This window comes from Grampus griseus, assembly GCF_964374135.1.
Source record: "Grampus griseus genome assembly, chromosome: X".
NCBI lineage: Eukaryota > Metazoa > Chordata > Mammalia > Artiodactyla > Delphinidae > Grampus > Grampus griseus.
Genome location: NC_138999.1, coordinates 78191032 through 78216048, shown reverse-complemented (window position 1 = coordinate 78216048; position 25017 = coordinate 78191032). Strand labels below are relative to the sequence as shown.

The 25017-nt window shown below is 35.0% G+C and overlaps 1 protein-coding gene across 8 annotated transcripts in view; it reads right to left on the bottom strand.

The window, feature by feature from the left end:
• PCDH11X (protocadherin 11 X-linked) overlaps positions 1-25017 on the bottom strand; it is a gene marked incomplete at both ends in the record, with an annotated part of 706845 nt that overhangs the window by 645582 nt on the left and 36246 nt on the right. For all 8 annotated transcript variants that reach the window (XM_082680816.1, XM_082680819.1, XM_082680817.1 and 5 more), the window contains one exon: positions 8057-10543. In XM_082680816.1, coding sequence (XP_082536942.1) covers positions 8057-10543 — 2487 coding nt within the window. The remainder of the gene's footprint in view (positions 1-8056; positions 10544-25017) is intronic.

The window sequence follows — 25017 nt, the reverse complement described above, 5'->3', positions numbered from 1 at the left end:
TAAATCAGTGAATAGTTAATAAATATAAGGCTCCAGGACAAGGGAGAAAAGTGCATATATTTCTAGAATATCCATTGAAGTACTTCATTTCCATTATTATGTCAATTTGACTATCTGAAACCTAATAGAATGTGATTTTTTTCACTTCACAGAAAAAGATTTACTCCTAACTGGATAGTACCAGTGTATGTGTGGATAATTAAATATAATTAATCAGTTGAAACGGGAGAGTTAATACAATTTTAATTGAGAATATCTAGAATTTGCAAAAGGTAAAAATTGGTTACGAGGCTTTTTAGAAATAATTATAATAGATAACTTAGTTGTTCATTCTAGGGGAACTTTTGGCAGATATTTAGATGGCATTCTTTTTAATGGAAAAGCTTTTTCATCAAGACTTGATATTTTCACTGAGGGCAGATTAGTCTCGTGGTGGAGATATATAGTATTCCCTTCAGTATACTATAAACTAATCAGACTCAACTATTTCATAAATTTGTCTAATCATACATCTATAAAAATAAACAATATGCATAATAATTAAGTCAATTACCACTATGTGTAAAAAATCCTGCATGTATAGTTTATAATATAAAAAGAGAAGAATACTTCTGTAATTTTAAAGTGCACCACTTCCAAAGGTTAAACAGAATTACTAAGTAAATTATAAAGAAAAACTTACTGGTATAGCCTGAAGGAAAAACAAATAGTTTTAAAATTCTTCATCAAATTTTCATAGATACAGTTAAAATCTATCTACAATTTCCTAAATTTTCTACAACAAATGTATATTGCATTGTGCAATAAAAATAAAGGTCTATGGCTACTCTACAATTTTAAAAAGTCTACTCCTAATTCTAAATACCACATAAAACCACGGATGTTATGTATGAACACACATAATGCATGAAAAAACAAATTGAACTTCAGTTCTTTTTAAAAATAATAATTATATACAACACATACAGCTTTATATTATCACAGCACCTTTGAATATGCTAGAAACCTAAATCTAAACAATAAAAATAGACAGAAACTAAGCAAATCCTAAAGAAAAAAGTCTATTACACAAGAGCACCTATAGGAAGCATTTACACAGTGTAGATTAAGTTCATATAAGATTACTTAAGCTCTGCTTGTCCTGTAGCACTTCTGTTGAGATCAGGCTTCAAATCACACCTAGCTAGATGGACAATTACAAAATCTAATTAAACAGTGACGAGTGCAGGTGAAAAAATTGTAAAATGTGTCAGTATTGTTTTGAAATGAAAAGATTAGTAAATATTGCATGAAATAATGACTGATTGAATCTAAATTCAGCTTTTAAAAGTTATTCTAAAGTATATGAGTTCACATTGATAATGTGAACAGGATGGTCAGCAGAGAAAACAGAAGTATACATAAAAGATTAATTAATGGATAGAATTAAAACTGTTCTATAAAATTTTCAATTTAAATCATTGAAAATAAAAATAACTTAAGAAATGTAATAGCTTGAATACCCTATTTCCAAAAATAAACTTTTATATTTAATGTAAAATGAGGAAATGTATTTCAGCAATTTTTTTCAATTTATGCACTTTGGATTTTAATCAAAAGAAAATAATACTCCTTCGAGTGTTTACAGGTATGAAAGTATACAGCACATTGTAGTTAATCGATTAGGTAATCCCTAAAAGTTTCTTTGCTGACTAGTCTTAAGATTTCCTTTCCCTCTGTTTTCCTCTATTCACTGACTAGAATAAGAACAAGAGAGACCATCAAGGACACTTCATTGAGAATATTCTAAGAGTCCATTAACACCAATACAAGAGATGGGAAGATATCTGAGACCTTGTAAGCCAAACATGTAATAACACCAATAATTAAATTAAAAGTATCATCAAATCAACTGATAAGAAAGAACCAACAGGAAAATATATAATTTTGTCCTCTCTGGCTTTTGTGGAAAATTCGTTTCAATGCCGTCCATACTGTTCTCAAATGTTAATATTATTTCCTCAAGCATAAGCAAAGGACCGACCAAGGGTAGTTAATAATCAAAAGTAGAATCCATTTTCATCTATGGCTGAAGTTTAGATACAGTTAAACCTCAATCATCATTGGTTTATATGGGTAAATATTTTAGCCTCAAAGAGCAGGAAAGAAATCAATTCAGAAGTTCCTTTCTCACAGAAATTATATTCTGAGAAGAATCACTTGCAGCTTTAAAAATAAAGTTTCTATTTTCATCTTCTGCAAAGATGACCCCCATAAAAATACTGAGGAATTTTTTAAAGAGATTCTGGGTAACTGTTTCAAGACATTTTCATCTTCATATATACAAAGGAGTGATTAGGAGTTTTCCTTATCACAGGCCTAAAGGAAAGGGTCACTGAAGCAGAAGAAAAATGAAGTATTCTCCTCTAGCTCACAGAATGTGTGGAAAAGCAGAGACCAGGGTGGTCATGACACAAGCATTTAAAATGCATTTATATAATAATTACATATACAAATGGTCATGAAGCCACACTAGTTTATCATGGGATATGTGAAGTACTGATTCATTTTCTTGGGCATCATAATTTTTTTCACAATTAAGTGAGACTATGGATTTTGGAAACTCCTACTCTTAGTACGTCTTTGTACCTGCAGGGCACTGAATCTAGAGGTATAATAAGTTGGCTAAATTTTGACATTCCTTGAAATGATTTGAATTAAACTGAAATATTTAATTTATCAGGAAGAAATAGGGGAGAGATTATAAAGTTACTCTATATGAGTAACTTTCACAAAGGTAAAATTTAATTTTAAGTATTTTTCTACAATAGTTGTTTATAAGTATGTAATACAATATTATAATTTACATGACATTTCTCATTACCAGTAAAACAGTTACACTTACAGTCATTATAATTAACTAAGTAATGTTTAAAAAGCCAGATAGCAAGCATGTTCAAGGAACTTGACATTATTGGAGGTACCAGAGATTCTGTACTGAGTAAATGGGAATGCTAAATTTTAACAGAAATCTTTTAAAAATATTGCCTATATATTAAATATCCAAGAATTACACTAATTTGAAATGCTAAATAGAGCATAAGCCTCTTCTAAATACCTTTACAGCAAGGAACACTTTAAATAATACACTAATTTAATGCACATACATAATAGACCAAATCCTGTCCACACTTTGCTAGGTAAAATGATACACAATGAAGCATTTGAAAGAGAATCCAGGAAACATATCTTATGTTGTGATTATAAAGGTCCTTTATACTCCCTCTTAGCCCCAAGAAATCGTGCTTTTAAAAAAATTCTGTTAGTACTTTTAGTAAGTCATAAGCAGCTTAAAGAATACAATGTAAAATTGGGACACAACCTTCTTTCCTTAATACATTTAATGTACACCAAATTTGACGCATTTAGTCATTTGTGTAAGAAACTGATTAATCAACATATTGTGAAGAATGAGTTAAAGGCCAAATTACTCAAATCAATGAAATATATTCAGTAATTTAATGCCAGAGAAATTATGTAGATCTATTTAGCTGTTTGACTCTAGTAGCTTATATTTTCTTAGGTAGTTTCAAAATTAAGATAAAATCTTTCAAAATATACTATTTAAATCCTTGTCTCTACTCACATATGAATGGAATTATATTTCACTATATAAGAAACATCAGTACTTTTTTTCCCCAAAATATCAGGGAGTATAAAGAACTTTACATTCTTCTTTTGATAGATAAAAATAGAAAAAAAAAAACCTCTTTCTTTTACAGTATTTATAGAAAAAAAGAAACATGATTACAACAAAAATATTTTTTTAATGATTAAAGTAGTGAAACAACATGATTACAATCAACATAAAAACCCATTAAAATTATTTTATATCATCTAACTTTTCAGCAGAGTGATGGATAATTATAATTATTTTCTCAACAACACTATAGTAGTGAATATTTTCCAAAAAATGATCTAAAGTGGTTTTTTGTTGTTGTTGCTGTTTGTATTTTTGATATTAAAGAAAATCTCTTGCCCTTGGATACCTTTCAGAGGGTAGCTTGGATAGTTCAGCTTCACTTCCAAACTCCCGCAGATGATGTTTAAATTCTTCAGCAATCAGACAGGGCAAGTAATTCCACGTTTCATGATTGATACATTAACCATCAGTTTGTACATCAAGACATATTATATTACATCACACTTGTTGGCATTCAGAGGAAGCAAATCGAGAAACAGCATGATAAAACTTTTTTTTTATCACACTGCACTGTTTCTTCCACAAATTTAAAATTTCGATTGCAAGATTACAGCTAAAGTAAGCATGGGGTTCAGTGGGACATATTTTTTAAGGTGGTTTTTGTTTTGCTTGCTTTTATAGTGGGAAATCCAGATTACAAGCTAAATGATCTTAGCCAAATTTTGAAATCACAAATCATTGGAGTTTTTTGGAAGGGGAATAGAATTATGTTGTTCCTAGAAAGTTATATCTCACTGTAGATTTCAATAGTTGATGTCCTGGAATCAGTCTAGGACAAGAAAAATAACATGTTATCAAAATCAGATGGTTGTGTTCTAGGAGTCTTAGTTGCCAAGCATGCTACATGGCTAAAATTCACATTGCTAAAATACAGATGCACAATATCAAGGTTATGGAATGTAACAGTAGTAAATACCAAGCCTATTCCAAGCTAACTCAGACTCCTCTTACCATTTTGAATCCATGTATAATACCTACACTCATGTAACCATGAATTATTTCTTTTTGAAATGAAGTACCTCAAATACATGACTAAGACAGTGACTTGTACACAGAAGGCCCTTTCCAAATAATAAGTTCATTTTTGTTCCCTTATTTTTCAGATGTATAGTCTTCACAATATTTTAATGGAAGAACTGTGTTAAGCAAGATTTCGTTTTGGCATTGTATCTCTTTTATACAACAATTATCAAAATTGATTCTAAAATGATTATTCTTATTGTTTTTCTAGAATCGCACCAAACACTATCTGCTTGCTCTGAAAGACGTTAATATAAAGTACACTGTAAGATCATCTTTTACATTTCATGTTTTAATTTCTACTATAATATATGCATACAAAAATGCCTTCCAGAATACTTGTAAAAATTTATATCAAAGAGGATCCTCATATTCCCCAGGTATAAATGGTTCTGTGCAATAGATACGTTTCTATCTAATGAATGTTCCATATTTTTTCAGAACACGAGTCAGAAAAAAAAAAACTATAGAAAGTATTTGATTCCCTTTTTAAAAACATGAAAGTTTTTATAAATCCCCTTATATCTTACTGCCTCCTAGAACCATTTAATTTCTTCACTTTCATATTTCTATTCAGATGAATAATGAACTAAACAGAAATATCACCCTAAACCCTCCTTTTGAAAATATATTTCTCACTTTGTTTAAAATCAATTGAATATAATTCTGCCTTCTGATAACAGTAATATTTTATTCCACTGTCAGAATTTCTTTAAGGAACAATGGATTTTTATTTTACTGTCTGACACTTTTCCTCATTTTGTATGATGTTTCTTTAAAAAGAAGACACCTACTGTATTTGAATTTTTATAAATACACGAGTTCTTTTTCAGTGCTCACTTAACTTTTTCGCATTCTCCAACATCACTGAATATAAGATGCCTCTCCTGGTGTTAATCAGAAATTGAAGCGTATACAGAAAGGGTGAAGAACATTGCAAATGTAGCACAAAATACAAGGATTCAAATTATTTTTAGTGTCACATTAGTCTGCCTAAGTTCACCAATTCATGTCCAGAAGATATTTAGTAATTAATCTGAAACATCTGTGAACCAATGACATAAAATATACAATTTACCTATTTTTTTAAGATGAGAAAAAATAGAATAAGTCATCTGAGAACCCACTGATTCTAAGATACTCCTTTTAGCTAATAAAAACCGAATGATAACCAAGAATTTATTCTCATTAGCATTTACTTTCCTTATTTTGCCTATCTCATGAAGTTACTGTTCTGTGTTTAGGAAAAAATTTCTTAGCTAAATAAAATAAAATACCTGAATGAAAAAGTTATTAATTTTATCGACTTTCTCAGGATTACAAAATATCAAAAAAAGCAATAAAAGAGGAAGATATTTGGAAAACACTTCAGTATTTTCCTTCATCTATGCCTTACTTACTGTATGTTCATGTCCTCATGTAAAATAAGTCTAGCTCTTAAAACATTTCCATGCTTTCAAAAACAGTTGAAACCAGAATTTGCTCTTCTAACTAACTTCACAAGCCAATCTATTAAAAATGATGCTCTGCAAAAGTAATTCACAAACCCCACCCTTTGTATAGATTTTTAAGTGAGTCACAAATTTAGCCCTGGGAAAAGTGCTATTAGGATATACAACACACATAAAGTGCTATTCATAAAGAATACTTTTCTGTTGAGAAATGTTTCCAAAAAACCGGATGATAGCAATGAGAATTAGAAAATGAGAGCACCCTTTTTAATAGTTAAATAAAAACAAAAACATACCATGATGAGATATTCGGCATCTGTTGTTTGCCACCCATTTAAGATCCACCTTGGTCAGAAACCATGAGGCTCATGTAAACTGTAGAAATAACCACTGCCCTATAAACTCATTCAAAGCATAACAGAAACTCACCACAAAGAGAGTAGGGTTCTATTTTACCGTTTGCGATAGCATAATTATGAACCTATTGTAACAAAAATGCACCCACAACTGAATTAGTATCTTACTTTCACTGTGTGATTAAGAGAGAAAAGTTAACGTTATTGTATAATTTAACTATGCAAATCCATGAGTGACCTCAATTCTTAAAAGCATTTCCTAAATTATGGTAAATTATTTTCATTGTTATTTTGAATCCTGATAGACTTCTCTAATATCTCTAAATTTGGTGAGAGGAAACCTATTCTGACTTTCACATTACTACTATTTAATTAAGCCTAAATAGGTTTTCAAAAGTTTTATTCACTGAAACTGATATGAAGACCTTCTTAAGAGTAACACAGATGAAATGATAAAATCAACATGCTGTATAACTTCCAGAGAAAAAATGTAGATAAATTCTATCACTTGACTTTATTAAGGAAATAAAAATACTTAAATCATTTACTTTAGTTATGAATTTCTAGATACATTTTAATTCATTTCTCCATGGAATACAGATAAAAAAGACTGTATAAACTCTTGTTTTCATAAATTTAATGGGTTTTAAATTATTGTATACAGATATCTTGGGTCTTAATATGTGCATAGTTTCCTTCAGGCCCATTAGAGAAAGCAATAATATTTCATTTTCAAAAAGTCATTATCTCTTAAGAATGTCTCCTGAAGGGTTCTTAATACCTTGCATGAATATGCAGATACTCAAATGGATATCTAAAGTAGAGATCTCATATATATTTCATTCTCTGGCTTGAAGGTGAGAGTGAGTAGCATGACTTCATTTTCCTAATCCCATTCTTGCTACATTGTGTTAATACAGATTTATGAACCAGAATAATGGTGAGTTCCTAATCTGGAAATGACACTGTCTTTTCATTGTGGGGGTTTAGAGGAATGGTGGGTAGGGGGGATATCTTTATGCTATTTGATTATCTTGGGTAGACACAGATTTTTCCAAGTGAAGCTGGAACTCTCAATAGCATTAAGTATTAAGACCTGTTTATCAGATTCCAAGAGGCTTTACTGTGATGTATCTAGCCATGACTGTTTTGATCCTCATGCACACAATTGTACTGAGGACAGTGCCATGACCCTTTATTTTGGAGTTTTTCCAGTATATTCTCTAGCAAGAAGTGTCATACTGCCATCTACAGACAACACTGTCCCTATTATAATCATCATTCCTCACCCAATTTTCCTCCAATCAGGAGTCATTTTGTTCTGATTTTCTACCAAACTTAAAATGAATCCATATATCTATTCAGATACTTCTGCAGAACATTTTGATCCCATGTTGAGTCAGTAGATTCTGTAAAGTCCTAGTTCAACTGAAAATAATTAAAAAATATAAAATTAGAAAGGTTACTTAGAAACTTGGATTACCTACCAGTCTGGTGTGTACAGACACAGGGGTCTTGAAAGTTGTCACTGGATAGCTGCACTCAGAAACGCTGTAGGGATCAGAACTGCTGGAGGAACACTTGGAGATGGAATCACAGCCCACGAAGGTGTTATCAAGAGGCAGTTCCTGGATGATGTGGTGCTTTGAATTCAGGGGAGTTTCCGGCTGGATCTGGAAGGCAGGCTGTGGAGAGGCAGATTTGTAGTGCCGGGCCAAATCAGGACTTTCAGGCTTGAAAGTAGTAGGTGTAGTGCCCCAGTTGTACTTGCCCATGGTTTGCTCTTCCAGTTCAATGGGAAGGTCTAGTGTGACGCTGTTTCCATCATTGTCAGCATCATCTGCCTTAGTTTCTTCAATAGTAACAAAGTTAAGCAGCAAGTTCTTAGGGGTATGCTTCTTCTTCTTTTTCTTCATCATTATCATCTGCCTGTTTTCTGGGTTTGGAGTAACCCATTCGGAATTCTGCTTGTTTTTCTGAGCAGCCTTAAGGTGTGGTGATTGGCGGCATCTTACTACAGCAGTGATGAAAATAACAAGGATGACAGTTATGGTGCCTGCAACAATGGCAACCACGATCTTGACATAGTCACTGGATGGTGAGGATGTATCAGCTGTCTCAATACTTTGGGTCACTGGTGTTTCAATGTTTTTTCGCACCAATTCATAAATCAGTGTAGCATTGGTCACTGACTCATTCACAAATAGATTAACATTTACAACATTGAAGAGAGAATCAGGTTGTCCTAAGTCCTTGACTTTGACTACCAGTTTGTGTAAACCAAGGTCTGCAAGGACACATTTCTCCTTCAGTGTAATGTTGCCTGTTGTTTGGTCAATCATAAACAGACCTTTTGTGTTTCCTCCTACAATGCTGTAATGAAGCTCTGCATTCATGCCAGTGTCATTGTCAACAGCAACTACCGTGAAGACCACTGTGCCTGGATTAGTGGATGGCAGAACCAATTCAAAGGAGTAGTTCGAAGAAGGGACAACAAAAACTGGTTTGTTGTCATTGACATCAACCACATTTATGGTGACTTTGGCAGTTGAAGAACGTGATACCCTACCACCATCCTCAGCCTTTACATAGAAAGTATAAGATTCTTGTTTTTCTCTATCAAAGGAAATATTCGGTCGGATGACACCAGTCTGTGGATCAATGGTGAAGTCATCACTTGCGTCTAAAATGGAGAGAGTGACTGCAGAATTTTCTCCATAATCAGGATCAGTTACAGTGATTAGTCCTACTGTGCCATGTCTTGGAAGGTTTTCTGGGACATAGAAGTTGTACTCATTGTGAGTGAAAATTGGACTGTTGTCATTCTGATCAAGAACAGTCACTAAGACTGTGGCATTGGTTATTAAAGGTGGCATCCCATTATCTTTTGCCAGAACTGTGAATGAATATTTTTCCTGTTTTTCTCTATCCAGTTTCTTCGCTGCAGTCAGAATGCCTGTACGACGATCCAGGTTGAATTCAGATGGAGCATCAATGCCAAGCAGGTAGTTTATCTCAGCATTATGCCCTGTGTCTGCATCCGTTGCACTTATTTTTGTCAACTGGGTGCCAGGAGAGTTATTCTCAGGAACAGAAAGACTTATGAAAGGCTGAGTGAAAACTGGAGCATTATCATTTTCATCTTTTACTTTGATGAGGAGCATGGATGATTGATTCAAAGGAGGTTTGCCAGCATCTGCAGCCAGTAATTTAATAGCATATTCTCTTGTGGACTCGTAGTCAAGATATGCAGCAGTCTCTAGGAGGAACTGATTACTGAATACTGGCCTCAACCTGAAAGGGACTTCATGATCTGTAAAGCACGTCACCCTACCATTAAGGTCAGCATCCTTATCTGTCACAGTTATGAGCGCAATTTTTGTGTTGAGTGGAGAATTTTCTGAAAGAACCACGGTGCCATTGATTGGATTGATGATATATCTTATGTCAATTGATGGGACATTATCATTGACATCTGTAACATTTACTAGTACCATTGATCTTGCTGGTATCAATCCACCATCACTTGCCAAAACCAGTAACCTGTGGTTTGGTGATTCCTCCCTATCCAGTGGTTCTTTGATTGTGATAAGTCCACTGGTGGAGTTGAGGTGAAATAGCCTCTTGGCCATGTTGGAGACTAGATTGCTGAAATAGAAGTGAATCCTGGCATTTTCACCTATGTCGGCATCTGTGGCATGAAGTTGTGTCACTGAAGTACCTACAGGAGCATTTTCTGGTATACTGACTTCAATCTCATTCTCCTTGAAGACTGGGCAGTTATCGTTTGTATCAGCAACACTGACTTGCAAAATGGCAGTACTGGATCTTTGAGGAAAGCCACCATCTTCAACCTTTACTTTCATTACATATGTATCTTTCTCTTCCCTATCTAACTCCTTTTGAACTATCAATTGTGGCATCTTCTCTCCTTCTGGTGTTTCAATAACATCAAGCCCAAAAATACTTTGACCCTGGAAAACATAGAAGGAAACATTTTAGCTTATGTTATTATTTAATGAGACCAGTTTTCAATTCCTTGAAGTCATATGACATAGGCTCAACTCAGAAATAAGTGCCAGAGACTTGAGTTCTAAGTCCCAACTTCGTCAGTAACTAATATTGTCACCACAAACAAGATGCTTAACATCTCTACACATTTGTGAAATTAGAGTTGTGCTAGAAGATGTTCTAAGCGCTTTTCAGGTTGTAGCACTTTGTGGTGATAAATGTAACATTTATGTGAACTATTAAAGATTTCAAAAGGAAGAAGTATGTAGAATTTTAAAAAGAATTATCACTAAGTTTCACATGGTGAATGAACTTATAAGTGAATTAAAAATGGTTACTCCAAATGAATTAAAATATCTTACTGTAGATTTCAGTTGTCTAGGACACCTTTTCACCACCAGAAGTAACAATCAAGTATAAAATCTTTATCCAAGACAAAAGTGCATATATCACATCTAATAAATACAGCTAATAACTTTGGCAGAGGGAGAAAATATGCAAACTCTGATAAGAATAAAACCTTATGTAAAATACACAGACTTTCTTTTTTTCCCCTATAGAAACAGGTGTTAAAAATGAAATTTCTGGGAATTCCCTGGTGGTCCAGTGGTTAGGACTCGGTGATTTCACTGCCAGAGCCCAGGTTCAATCCCTGGTCGGAGAACTAAGATCCTGCAAGCCATGAGGCCTGGCCAAAAAAGAAAGACATTTTCTTGGAGATTAACAGAACAATGTTATTTAACTTCTAATTTTTTTTTTAATGAGCACGCACAATGGACTGAAACTAACATGCCAAAATGTCAAATTGGAAAATATAGCTATAGGAACAGTACCTATATTTTCTTTATGCCTATAAAGTCAGATTATGGGAATGTTTAAAATCAGTTTCCTCTGGTTCTGGCTTCCCTCAAAACCCTCAAGGAAGTGGTTCAATTAATATAAAACTGTAAAATTCTTAAAGTGCTTGGGCTCTCTTAAGTGCTATTGTTTATCAGCACACAGAGGATCTCATACTCTTGTATAAGTCTTTAAAATAGTCAAATAATTTTGATAAAGTCCAATTTACCAATAGGAAATAAAAAAAATTAAAGTCCCTTCTCTGAACTACAATAAGATAAGCCCTACACAGACAAACAGTGATCTTGATAGCTGATTGAGGAGTAGCATTCACTGGCTCTCAGGTGCAGTTCTAGCCAGTGTTACCTGTAGCACTTTGACAGAAATGAATAAGATAGAAGGTACTGGAGGCTGTGAAGATCAGAAGATCTTAAGATTCCTAGTACACAGGTGATTTATGAATCCTTATGTACACACGTACATACGTGCACACACACACACACACATAACCACACACTACGATTTTAATTCTTCAATATATTTTTTAACATAAAAGTTGCTGACATGTGCTGAAGATCAGTTATTGAGATACCATCTATGTGAACAGGAGAGCATCTGAGGGTTTTTTCTCATTGTTCTGTCATACCAGTTTCTAAAATAAGATCCTAAATGTTAGAAACCAATGAAGGATATCAGGTTTTCAAGGACCACTAGAATATATGGTGAGATTATATGGTCATATTATCTTTTATAACTTATCAAAGTGTTATAATTGCTTACATAAAATCTAGTACAGTACTTAAGTACAACTACATTTTTCCTCATGAATTGCTTGAAGATATTTCTGCATTTTTTGGATTTTTTGTGTGTGTTTAGATTCACTTACTCTTTTATTCAAATCCAGACCATAATATATCTTGATGGAAGAATTAAATGTTTATTATGAAATTTAAGGTGGCATTTCAAAAATATTAATTAAATTCATCATTTTGCTTCAATGTAATTTAAAAAAATTTCCTACAAGGTAACCAATGTGTATTAATCTTAGTTTTAATTCATAAACTAAAATGAGCATTCTATTAATATTTTACTTATATAAACCAATAAACAATTTGCCTTTTCTTTGCCAAGGAAAATATTTTTCATGTAATACCTATCTACAAGTGTGAAAATTAACAAATCTATTTTAAGAAAAAAAAGAATTTTACAACAATAATATTAAATATACATACAGTATTTACTATTATAATTTGATTTAGGTAAACTTAGTGATTAATGATAATTTTACTTTTGTAATGATATTTCAAAAGGCCTTTAGGAAGGTTCAAATCTGGAATGTCTCACCTATGGGTAGAAAAAATAGCTTCTGAATTGAACTTCACAGAAATCCATGGCATTTAATACAATTTTGTTAATTCTTGTCATGCCAATATTCAGTGGCTAATATGGTCACAGCATTTTTCTAGGCACTGGCGATATGGTGGTAAGTAAAAATATTTTGCTAATGTAATGGAAATTAAATTTTAGCTAAGATGAGGGAAAATCAATAGCAATCTAAGTATCTACTGATGTTGATACTAATAGATTTATGTTAATTGAAAATAATTACATTTTTAATAAGGGCTATAAAAGTAGATTATAAAGAATTATTAGAGGTTATATAAGGGGGAACTAGCATATATAATATAGCCTAAAAACAACAAGTGAATAACTTAAGATCTTGAGTTTCAGACTCAATTATCTAATTTATGACTATAATACATCTGGGGAAAAGAATATGCTAGTTTTAATTTTTAATTTTATTCATTTATGTTTATGTATTTTGTGTTTGTATATTTAGAGCTTAGTCTTATGTGTTTGCCTGAATTTTGCATTGACCTTTGCTTTCCCAAGCAAATGAATGCAGGGTTATGACACTTGAAAAACCCAAGAACAGCATGTTTGCTGTCCTTAACTATTATATGTGAAGTGACAGTAATGTTAAAAGATAGATTTTTCAAATTTTCAAGATGATAATGAGATATACATACAAGATAATGGACAATGTCCATACTGCTCTTCTGTCTTCTATGACTGCTCTGTCCAATATGACAGCGATTAGTCACAAGTATTTACATTTAAATTTTAATTAATTATAATTAGATAAAATAAAAAAATCAGTACCTTAGTCTCACTAACCACATTTCAGTTCTTACAGCTACATCTGAGTAGTGGCTATGGCATTGGACAGCACAGATATAGAACTTGTCCATTATTACACAAAGTTCTATTGCACTGGACTGTTCTCAGATGTTACATTTTTCTTTAATAAAAATCTATGTTCAGGTCAGGGGATTTTGTGCATACCACCCCCACTCAGATATTTAGAGCTCTACAAATGACTTCCTAGTTTACATATTTAAATTTCAGAGTGGGCATGAAGATGGTGGAAGAGTAAGACATGGAGATCACCTTCCTCCCCACAAATACATCAGAAATACATCTACATGTGGAACAACTCCTACAGAACACCTACTGAACTCTGGAAGAAGACCTCAGACCTCCCAAAAGGCAAGAAACTCCCCACGTACCTGGGTAGGGCAAAAGAAAAAAGAAAAAACTGAGACAAAAGAATAGGGATGGGACCTGCACCAGTGGGAGGGAGCTGTGAAGGAGGAAAGGTTTCCACACACTAGGAAGCCCCTTCACGGGTGGAGACTGTGGGTGGCGGATGGGGGAAGCTTCGGGGCCACAGAGGGCAGCACAGCAACAGGGGTGCAGAGGACAAAGCGGAGAGATTCCTGCACAGAGGATCAGTGCCAACCAACACTCACCAGCCCAAGAGGCTTGTCTGCTCACCCGCCGGGATGGGTGGGGGTTGGGAGCTGAGGCTCGGGCTTCGGTCGGATCCCAGGGAGAGGACTGGGGTTGGCGGCGTGAACACAGCCTGAAGGGGTTAGTGCACCACGGCTAGATGGGAGGTGGTCTGGCAAAAGGTCTGGAACTGCCGAAGAGGCAAGAGACTTTTCTTGCCTGTTTATTTCCTGGTGCACGAGGAGAGGGGATTAAGAGCGCTGCTTAAAGGAGCTCCAGGGACAAGCGTGAGCTGTGGCTATCAGCTCGGACCCCAGAGATGGGCATGAGACACTAAGACTGCTGCTGCAGCCACCAAGAAGCCTGTGTGCAACCACAGGTCACTATCCACACCTCCCCTCCAGGGAGCCTGTGCAGCCCGCCACTGCCACCGTCTCATGGTCCAGGGACAACTTCCTTGGGAGAACACCCGACATGCCTCAGGCTGGTGCAACGTCATGCCAGCCTCTGCCACCGCAGGCTCACCCCGCACTCCATCCCCCTCCGTCCCCCTGGCCTGAGAGAGCCAGAGCCCCTGAAGCAGCTGCTCCTTTAACCCCGTCCTGTCTGAGTGAAGAACACATGCCCTCAGGCGACCTACACGGAGAGGCGGGGTCAAATCCAAAGCTGAACCACAGGAGCTGTGTGAACAAAGAAGAGAAAGGGAAATCTCTCCCAGCAGCCTCAGGAGCAGCAGAATAAATCTCCACAGTCAACTTGATGTAGCCTGCATCTGTGGAATACCTGAATAGAGAACGAATCATCCCAAATTGAGGAGGTGGACTTTGGGAACAACAATACATATATATATATTTTTTCCCCTTTTTCTCTTTTTGTGAGTGTGCATGCATATGCTTCCGTGTGATTTTGTCTGTATACCTTTGCTTTTACCAGTTGTCCTAGGGTTCTGCCTGTCTGTTTTTTTTTTTTTTTTTTTAGTATAGTTTTCAGTGCTTGTTATCATTGGTGGATTTGTTTTTTTTTTTTTGCTTTGGTTTTTCTCTTCTTTCTTTCTTTTTTTTAATTACTTAAAATTGTTTTAATAATTATTTTTTGTTTTTTATTTTAAGAACCTTTTAATTTAATTTAATATTATTTTATCTTTTGCTTTCTTTCTTTCTTTTTTTTCTCCATTTATTTCTGAGACGTGTGGATGACAGGCTCTTGGTGCTCCAGCCAGGCGTCAGGGCTGTGCCTCTGAGGTGGGAGAGCCAAGTTCAGGAAATTGGTCCACAAGAGGCCTCCCAGCTCCACATAATATCAAACGATGAAAATCTCCCAGAGATTTCCATCTCAATGCCAAGACACAGCTCCACTCAACGACCAGCAAGGTACAGTGCTGGACACCCTATATCAAACAATTAGCAAGACAGGAACACAATGCCACCCATTAGCAGAGAGGCTGCCTAAAATCATAATAAGGTCACAGACACCCCAAAACACACCACCAGACGTGGACCTGCCCACCAGAAAGAAAAGATGCAGCCTCCTCTACCAGAGCACAGGCACTAGTCCCCTCCACCAGGAAGCCTACAAAACCCACTGAACCAACCTTAGCCACTGGAGGCAGAAACCAAAAACAACGGGAACTACGAACATGCAGCCTGCCAAAAGGAGACACCAAACACTGTAAGTTCAGCAAAATGAGAAGACAAAGAAACATAGCAGATGAAGGAGCAAGGTAAAAATCCACCAGACCTAACAAATGAAGAGGAAATAGGCAGTCTACCTGAAAAAGAATTCAGAATAATGATAGTAACAACCATCCAAAATCTTGGAAAGAGAATGGAGAAAATACAAGAAATGTTTGACAGGGACCTAGAAGAACTAAAGAGCAAACAATGATGAACAACACAATAAATGAAATTAAAAATTCTTTAGAAGGAATCAATAGCAGAATAACTGAGGCAGAAGAACGGATAAGTGACCTGGAAGATAAAAGAGTGGAAATAACCAGTGCAAAGCAGAATAAAGAAAAAAGAATGAAAAGAAATGAGGACAGTCTAAGAGACTCCTGGACAACATTAAACGCACCAACATTCGAATTATAGGGGTCCCAGAAGAAGAAGAGAAAAAGAAAGGGACTGAGAAAATATTTGAAGAGATTACAGTTGAAAATTTCCCTAATATGGGAAAGGAAATAGTTAATCGAGTCCAGGAAGCAAAGAGAGTCCCATACAGGATAAATCCAAGGAGAAACACACCAAGACACATATTAATCAAACTACCAAAAATTAAATACAAAGAAAAAATATTAAAAGCAGCAAGGGAAAAACAACAAATAACATGCAAGGGAATCCCCATAACGTTAACAGCTGATCACCAGGAGAAACCCTGTCGGAAGGGAGTGGCAGGACATACTTAAAGTGATGAAAGGGAAAAAAACTACAACCAAGATTACTCTATCCAGCAAGGATCTCATTCAGATTTGATGGAGAAATTAAAAACTTTACAGACAAGCAAAAGCTAAGAGAAATCAGCACAACCAAACCAGCTTTAGAGCAAATGCTAAAGGAACTTCTGTAGGCAGGAAACACGAGAGAAGGAAAAGACCTACAATAACAAACCCAAAACAATTAAGAAAATGGTAATAGGAATATACATATCAATAATTACCTTAAATGTGAATGGATTAAATGCTCCCACCAAAAGACACAGACTGGCTGAATGGATACAAAAACAAGACCCATATATATGCTGTCTACAAGAGACCCACTTCAGACCTAGGGACACATACAGACTGAAAATGAGGGGATGAAAAAGATATTCCATGCAATTGGAAATCAAATAAAGCTGGAGAAGCAGTTCTCATATCATAGAAAATAGACTTTAAAACAAGCACTATTACAAGAGATAAAGAAGGACACTACATAATGATCAAGGGATCAATCCAAGAAGAAGATGTAACAATTGTAAATATTTGTGGACCCAACATAGGAGCACCTCAATACAAAAGGCAAATACTAACAGCAATAAAAGGGAAAATCAACAGTAACACAATCATAGTAGGGGACTTTAACACATCCCTTTCACGAATGGACAGACCATCCAAAAGGAAAATAAATAAGGAAACAAATTTAAATGATACATTAAACAAGATGGACTTAATTGATATTTATAGGACATTCCATCCAAAAACAACAGAATACACATTTTTCTCAAGTGCTCATGGAACATTCTCCAGGATAGATCATATCTTGGGTCACAAATCAAGCCTTGGTAAATTTAAGAAAATTGAAATTGTATCAAGTATCTCTTCTGACAACAACCCTATGAGACTAGATATCAATTACAGGAAAAGTCTGTAAAAATTACAAACACATGGAGGCTAAACATTACACTACTTAATAACCAAGAGATCACTGAAGAAATCAAAGAGGAAATCAAAAAATACCTAGAAAAAAATGACAATGAAAACGCGATGACCCAAAACCAATGGGACTCAGCAAAAGCAATTCTAAGAGGGAAGCCTATAGCAATACAAACTTGCCTTAAGAAACAAGAAACATCTTGAATAAATAACCTAACCTTACACCTAAAGCAATTAGACAAAGAAGAACCAAAAAAACCCCAAAGTTAGCAGAAGGAAAGAAATCATAAAGATCAGATCAGAAATGAAGGAAACGATAGCAAAGATCAATAAAACTGAAAGCTGGTTCTCTGAGAAGATGAACAAAATTGACAAACCATTAGCAAAACTCATCAAGAAAAAAAGGGAGAAGACTCAAATCAATAGAATTAGAAATGAAAATGGGGAAGTAACAACTGACATTGCAGACATACAAAGGATTCATGAGCGATTACTACAAGCAACTATATGCCAATAAAATGGACAACCTGGAAGAAATGGGCAAATTCTTAGAAATGCACATCCTGCCGAGACTGAACCAGGAATAAATAGAAAATATGAACAGACCAATCAGAAGCACTGAAATTGAAACTGTGATTAAAAATCTTCCAACAAACGAAAGTCCAGGACCAGATGGCTTCACAGGCGATTTCTAGCAAACATTTAGAGAAGAGCTAACACCTATACTTCTCAAACTCTTCCAAAATATAGCAGAGGGAGGAACACTCCCAAACTCATTCTACGAGGCCACCATCACCCTGATACCAAAACCAGACAAGGATGTCACAAAGAAAGAAAACTACAGGCCAATATCACTGATGAACATAGATGCAAAAATCCTCAACAAAATACTGGCAAACAGAAACCAAGAGCACATTAAAAGGATCATACACGATGATCAAGTGGGGTTTATGCCAGGAATGCAAGTATACTTCAATATACGCAAATCAATCAGTGTGATACACCATATTAACAAATTGAAGGAGAAAAACAATATGATCATCTCAATGGATGCAGAGAAAGCTTTCGACAAAATTCAACATCCATTTATGATAACAACCCTCCAGCAAGTAGGCATAGAGGGAACATACCTAAAATAATAAAGGCCGTATATGATAACCCCACAGCCAACATTGTCCTCAATGGTGAAAAACTGAAACCATTTCCACTAAGATGAGGAACAAGGCAAGGTTGCCCACTCTCACCACTATTATTCAACAAAGTTTTGGAAGTTTTAGCCACAGCAATCAGAGGAGAAAAAGAAATAAAAGGAATCCAAATCGGAAAAGAAGTAGATCTGTCACTGTGTGCAGATGACATGATACTTTACATAGAGAATTCTAAAGAAGCTACCAGAAAACTACTAGAGCTAATTAATGAATTTGGTAAAGTAGCAGGATATAAAATTAATGCACAGAAATCTCTGGCACTCCTATACACTAATGATGAAAAATCTGGAAGTGAAATTAAGTAAACACTCCCATTTACCATTGCAACAAAAAGAATAAAATACCTAGGAAAAAACATACCTAAGGAGACAAAAGACCTGTATGCAGAAAATTATAAGACACTGATGAAAGAAATTAAAGATGATACAAATAGATGGAGAGATATACCATGTTCTTGGATTGGAAAAATCAACATTGTGAAAATGTCTCTACTACCCAAAGCAATCTACAGATTCAATTCAATCCCTATCAAACTACCAGTGGCATTTTTCACAGAACTATAACAAAAACTTACACAATTTGTATGGAAACACAAAAGACCCCGATTAGTGAAAGTAATTTTGAGAAAGAAAAATGGAGCTGGAGGAATCGGGTACCTGGACTTCAGAGTATACAACAAAGCTGCAGTAATCAAGACAGTATGGTACTGGCACAAAAACAGAAATATAGATCAATGGAACAGGATAGAAAGCCCAGAGATAAACCCATGCACATATGGTCACCTTATCTTTGATAAAGGAAGCAAGAATATACAATGGAGAAAAGACAGCCTCTTCAATTAGTGGTGCTGGGAAAACTGGACAGCTACATGTAAAAGAATGAAGTTAGAACACTCCCTAACACCATACACAAAAAGAAACTCAAAATGGATTAAAGACCTAAATGTAAGTCCAGACACTATCAAACTCTTAGAGGAAAACAGGCAGGACACTCTATGACATAAATCACAGCAAGAGCCTTTTGACCCACCTCCTAGAGAAATGGAAATAAAAACAGAAATAAATAAATGTGACCTAATGAAACTTAAAAGCTTTTGCACAGCAAAGGAAACCATAAACAAGATGAAAAGAGAACCCTCAGAAAGGGAGAAAATATTTTCAAATGAAACAACTGGCAAAGGATTAATATCCAAAATTTATATTCAGCTCATGCAGTTCAATATCACAAAAAAACAAACAACGCAATCCAAAAATGGGCAGAAGACCTACACAGACATTTCTCCAAAGCAGATATACAGATTACCAACAAACACATGAAAGAATGCTCAACATCGTTAATCATTAGAGAAATGCAAATCAAAAGTGTAATGCGATATCATCTCACACTGGTCAGAATGGCCATCATCAAAACATCTACAAACAATAAATGCTGGAGAGGGTGTGGAGAAAAGGGAACCCTCTTGCACTGTCTGTGGGAATGTAAATTGATACAACCACTATGGAGAACAATATGGAGGTTCCTGAAAAAACTAATAATAGAACTACCATACGACGCAGCAATCTCACTACTGGGCATTTACCCTGAGAAAACCATAATTCAAAAAGAGTCATGTACCACAATGTTCATTGCAGCTCTATTTACAATAGCCAGGACATGGAAGCAACCTAAGTGTCCATCAACATATGAATGGATAAGGAAGATGCGACACATATATACAATGGAATATTACTCAGCCATATAAAGAAGCAAAATTGAGTTATTTGTAGTGAGGTGGATGGACCTAGAGTCTGTCATACAGAGTGAAGTAAGTCAGAATAGAAAAACAGATACCGTATGCTAACACATATATACGGAATCTAAAAGAAAAAAAAAAAGGTCATGGAAAACCTATGGGCAAGGCGGGAATAAGGATGCAGACGTTCTAGAGAATGGACTTGAGGGCACAGGGATGGGGAAGGGTAAGCTGGGACAAAGTGAGAGAGTGGTAGTGTATATATGGACATATATACACTACCAAATATAAAATAGATAGCTAGTGGGAATCAGTTACATAGCACAGGGAGATAAGTTTGGTGCTTTGTGAGCAGTTAGAAGGGTGGGTTAGGGATGGTGGGAGGGAGGGAGACACAAGAGGGAAGTGATATGGGGATATATGTATATGTATAACTGATTCACTTTGTTCTAAGGCAGAAATTAACACATCATTTTAAAGCAATTATACTCCAATAAAATATTTTTTAATAAATAAATAAATAAATACATTTCATATTATCCCAGTAATTTGAAAAGGAGTTGCCTACATATAAGACATAAATACTTTTCAACAAAGTTTTGGACAGATGCCTAAGTCTGATGCTAAAGTGTGGTACCAACATGAGCTTACTATCTTTAATGAATGACTATTCCAAGGCTGTTCCTCTGTCTTGTCTCCTTCAGGAATAAAGAATGACTAACACATGGATCCAACATTAGTTCTACCCCATGTCAGTTAGCTCAACTGACATTCAAATCCATATGAAACATGAAAAAACCTGAAGCTCTTTGCCATATGTTAGACCATGACATGAAAACAATGGGATAGATGAAAAGAGGAAATAAAGATATATGGTATCTTAATTTATCACCTTGCTACCTTTACCGTAGATATGTCCTATATACAAAAAAAAAAAAATAGTTAAAGCTTTGGGATAATTGTAGTATCCTGAATTCCAAACTTACTCAGAATTATTTCCCCCTTGTTTATAGGGAAAAAATCTTGAGAAAATCCTTTGCTATCTCTCCCAAATGGTCATCCTTTGGTGAGAGAACTATCACTCATCTGTGTCTCTCTCTCGGTAATTTACTTAAGCCTCTATTACATGAATTAATGTGAGTGTAGGATAAAATGGCCTCAAGCTTCATTTATATGTATGATCTCTAAGGACATAGCACCCAGCATATACGAACACATTAAATAAGCGTTTGTTAGATGAATAAATGCACAAATTAAAAAGAGAATTCCTATTTTAAAAGAAAAAAAAGAGAAAGAGCAAAGTTTGGTTGTTCTTGTTTTTAATTTTCAGTCTGTGCTTGAATAGGAATATACTGTAATTGTTGACTCAGGTTGCTTTTTTTCTTTTGCTTTAATTAAATTGTCCAAAAAACAATTTCAGAATTATTTTATAAAACAACTATTTTTTTCTGTTAGGGATATGATAAGCTACAGTGTCAATCTCTGGTAAAAATTTATAGCCTAGTTGTAAACCTTTATTTTTGGAAGAAATAATGACAAGTACTTAGTTTGGTAAGTGGCCTGTGTACTGACAAAATACAAAACCCTACATCTGTCAAACACCCATATGTACAAACAAAAAAAAGAGACAACAAAAACTCAGAGAAGAAAACAACATACTATATGAATTGAATGCAACACATTATATGTTGATTTTGGATCCTGGTGTCTTAAACTAGTTTGATCTCATGTACACAAAATTGCCAATTCCAGTTCAGGTTAAGAAAAAATTTGGGACTTTCTAATAACCTCATGTAATTCAAAAGACTTAATTTCATTTGTGAGTGGCATTTCTTCCTAAATTCAAAAATAAGATGAGTTTGCAAATCTAGGACAAAAACCGCTGAAATAAGCAAGATGTTATTAAGCTTATATGAGACTTTAATTCTTTGTAGGGATTTGTAAAATTAAGGAAAAGAAAGTTGGTGCTGGATACGAAATTCCCAAGAGAAGTATTTTTGCTTTTGAAAAAAATGAATAAGGAATATTCCTTGCCGAATTAAAAGCTATTTTTTTGCCTATCCTTCTGTGAAAGAATTAGCTGAACCATTGTACTAAACTTTAGCATTTTTGACATATGCATGTGCAAGACACCACTTTATTGCCTATTGGAAGGTAATAAATAACACAGCAGTTCCAGAGCTATAAATCTAGTACAGTTGCCCAGAAAATGCATACAGTGCCAGTAAGTACTAAAAATAGTTCCAAAGAGATTGGATTCTAAAACTGCTTACATAAAAGCTGTTTATTCTGTAGATTGAGGAATGCTGGGGGAAAGACTAAAAATTTATTTCTGAGCTTTACCACTGCTTGATTTATCAAGAACTAACCTGACTTTTAAAAAAAAAATTCTTTTTTTTTTTTACTGTTACTGATACATCTTTGGGCCAGAGAAATGCCAGTGTTTATCCATTTGCATAGTTTCAAATGGATAAAACCACAGAGATATGGCTATTTTGGAAAACAATAGGGAAATAAATTTAATATTCTTAATACAAATATAATTGGTACTATAATAAATTTACTTTAATTCCATTAAAAGTTCATTGGTTTGCTATAGGCTGCCTAGAACTACAGAAGAGGATAGCAACTCTTTCTGAAATATTCAACATTGTGATGTCATTTAGATTCTATGCACTATTTCAAGAACATTTCTTTCAGCATTCATTTGTAGCACTGTCAAGGGAAATACAATAAAAAATGGATTACATGTAAAATGACCTGAGCCGTTAGTCACATATTTGACAATAACCTTGAAGTCACCAAGTCCCTACCTACTTTAAAGTTATATTACAGAAAGGAAAGTCATGTATTTAAGAAAGTATCAACTCTCTTCGGAAGAAAAGAATTTACATTAAAATATTAACAGCACTGGTGTTAATCTTGACAAAGCCATGCACAAGGTTTAAGATATCATACGTTTATTTTATCTATTTGATATTTAGCAAAGACTATTTAATAGAACAATGATATTGTAGCATATGATTCTTTTTTTAAATGTTAGTCCCAAGAAAAGTAATTCTTTCCATTGACTTTTTTTTCTTTGTTTCATCAGATTTCAACATTAGGAACAGCTTGTTTGTTTTTCCTCTTTGACAAAAGAGTACGTACTCGGGAAGGTCACTGAAAATGGTAGTGTCTTGATACTAACTTCTGTCTTAAAGGATTTTTTGTGGTGATGTATGATAAATCTATCTATTTCCTTTTTTATGGACGTGTGTCATTGTCACTATTCTGTGTCCTCCAACTAGGAGAATAATCAAACTACTTGATTATATTATTTGGAATAAGCATTCAGATTGAAATGTTTAAAAGTGTTAACTTAGGGGCTTCCCTGGTGGTGCAGTAGTTAAGAGTCTGCCTGCTAATGCAGGGGACACGGGTTCGAGCCCGGTCTGGGAAGATCCCACATGCCACGGAGCAACTGGGCCCGTGAGCCACAACTACTGAGCCTGAGCGTCTGGAGCCTGTGCTCTGCAACAAGAGAGGCCACGATAGTGAGAGGCCCGCGCACCGCAATGAAGAGTGGCCCCCGCTTGCCACAACTAGAGAAAGCCCTCGCACAGAAACGAAGACTCAACACAGCAAAAATAAATAAATTAATTTAAAAAAATTAAAGTGTTAACTTAAATTCATAATGTTATGGGCTGGAACAAAGGAGATCTTTTTTTCACGTTTAAAATAAATATATTTTATTCCTTGCCAGGAGACTCCATGGAAAAAATAAACAGTATATGAACATAGAAAGCATTGTTAAACAATTTCAATGTACAAACAGAGCCAGAGAAAGTACATCACAGGCTTGATAATATTAAAAAAAAAATTTTCCACTAGTGCTTAAATGAGAACTAAGAAACTGACACTTGTATCTGTTAACCACTCCACCCCAGCCTCCACTCTGATTCACAGTGATTGAATCAGGCCAGAGGATGCAAATTCTCTACCTGTGACTTTGGGAGGCAATGGAAACCCCCCAGTATCAAGCAGGAATCAGGAAGGATACAGAGTTACATGGTGCAGGTGGTAGACTAGCCCGTCATTATCCCATGAAACCTCCCTAATGGCTTGTGAATAGGTAAACAAAAACTTTTATTAACACGGAAAAGTGTTTCTGCCTTGGAGGCTATCATTACTGTAAAAATGTACCTCTAAAAAAATTGTGTAGTTATGTCATTAAACAAGTAATAAACCACTTTTAATTTAAAGTGACATCAACAATTGAACAAATGACATTTGATACTTGAACTGGCAGTTACACTATAACGGAATTATCTTCTGCTAGTACAGTGAATTTGTTGTATACTTCACTGGGCAACATGAAATAAAAGATGCGGTCTGAGAGCATCCAGAGAGCAAGCACAAGCTTCTATACTTACTAAAGTAGAACATCTTTAGCCTTATCTTGCCACACTGTACAACAGTCCCATTTCCTTACCTTGATGTCTTGGTCTGTGAAAGCAAGACAGTTATCTTTTTGAC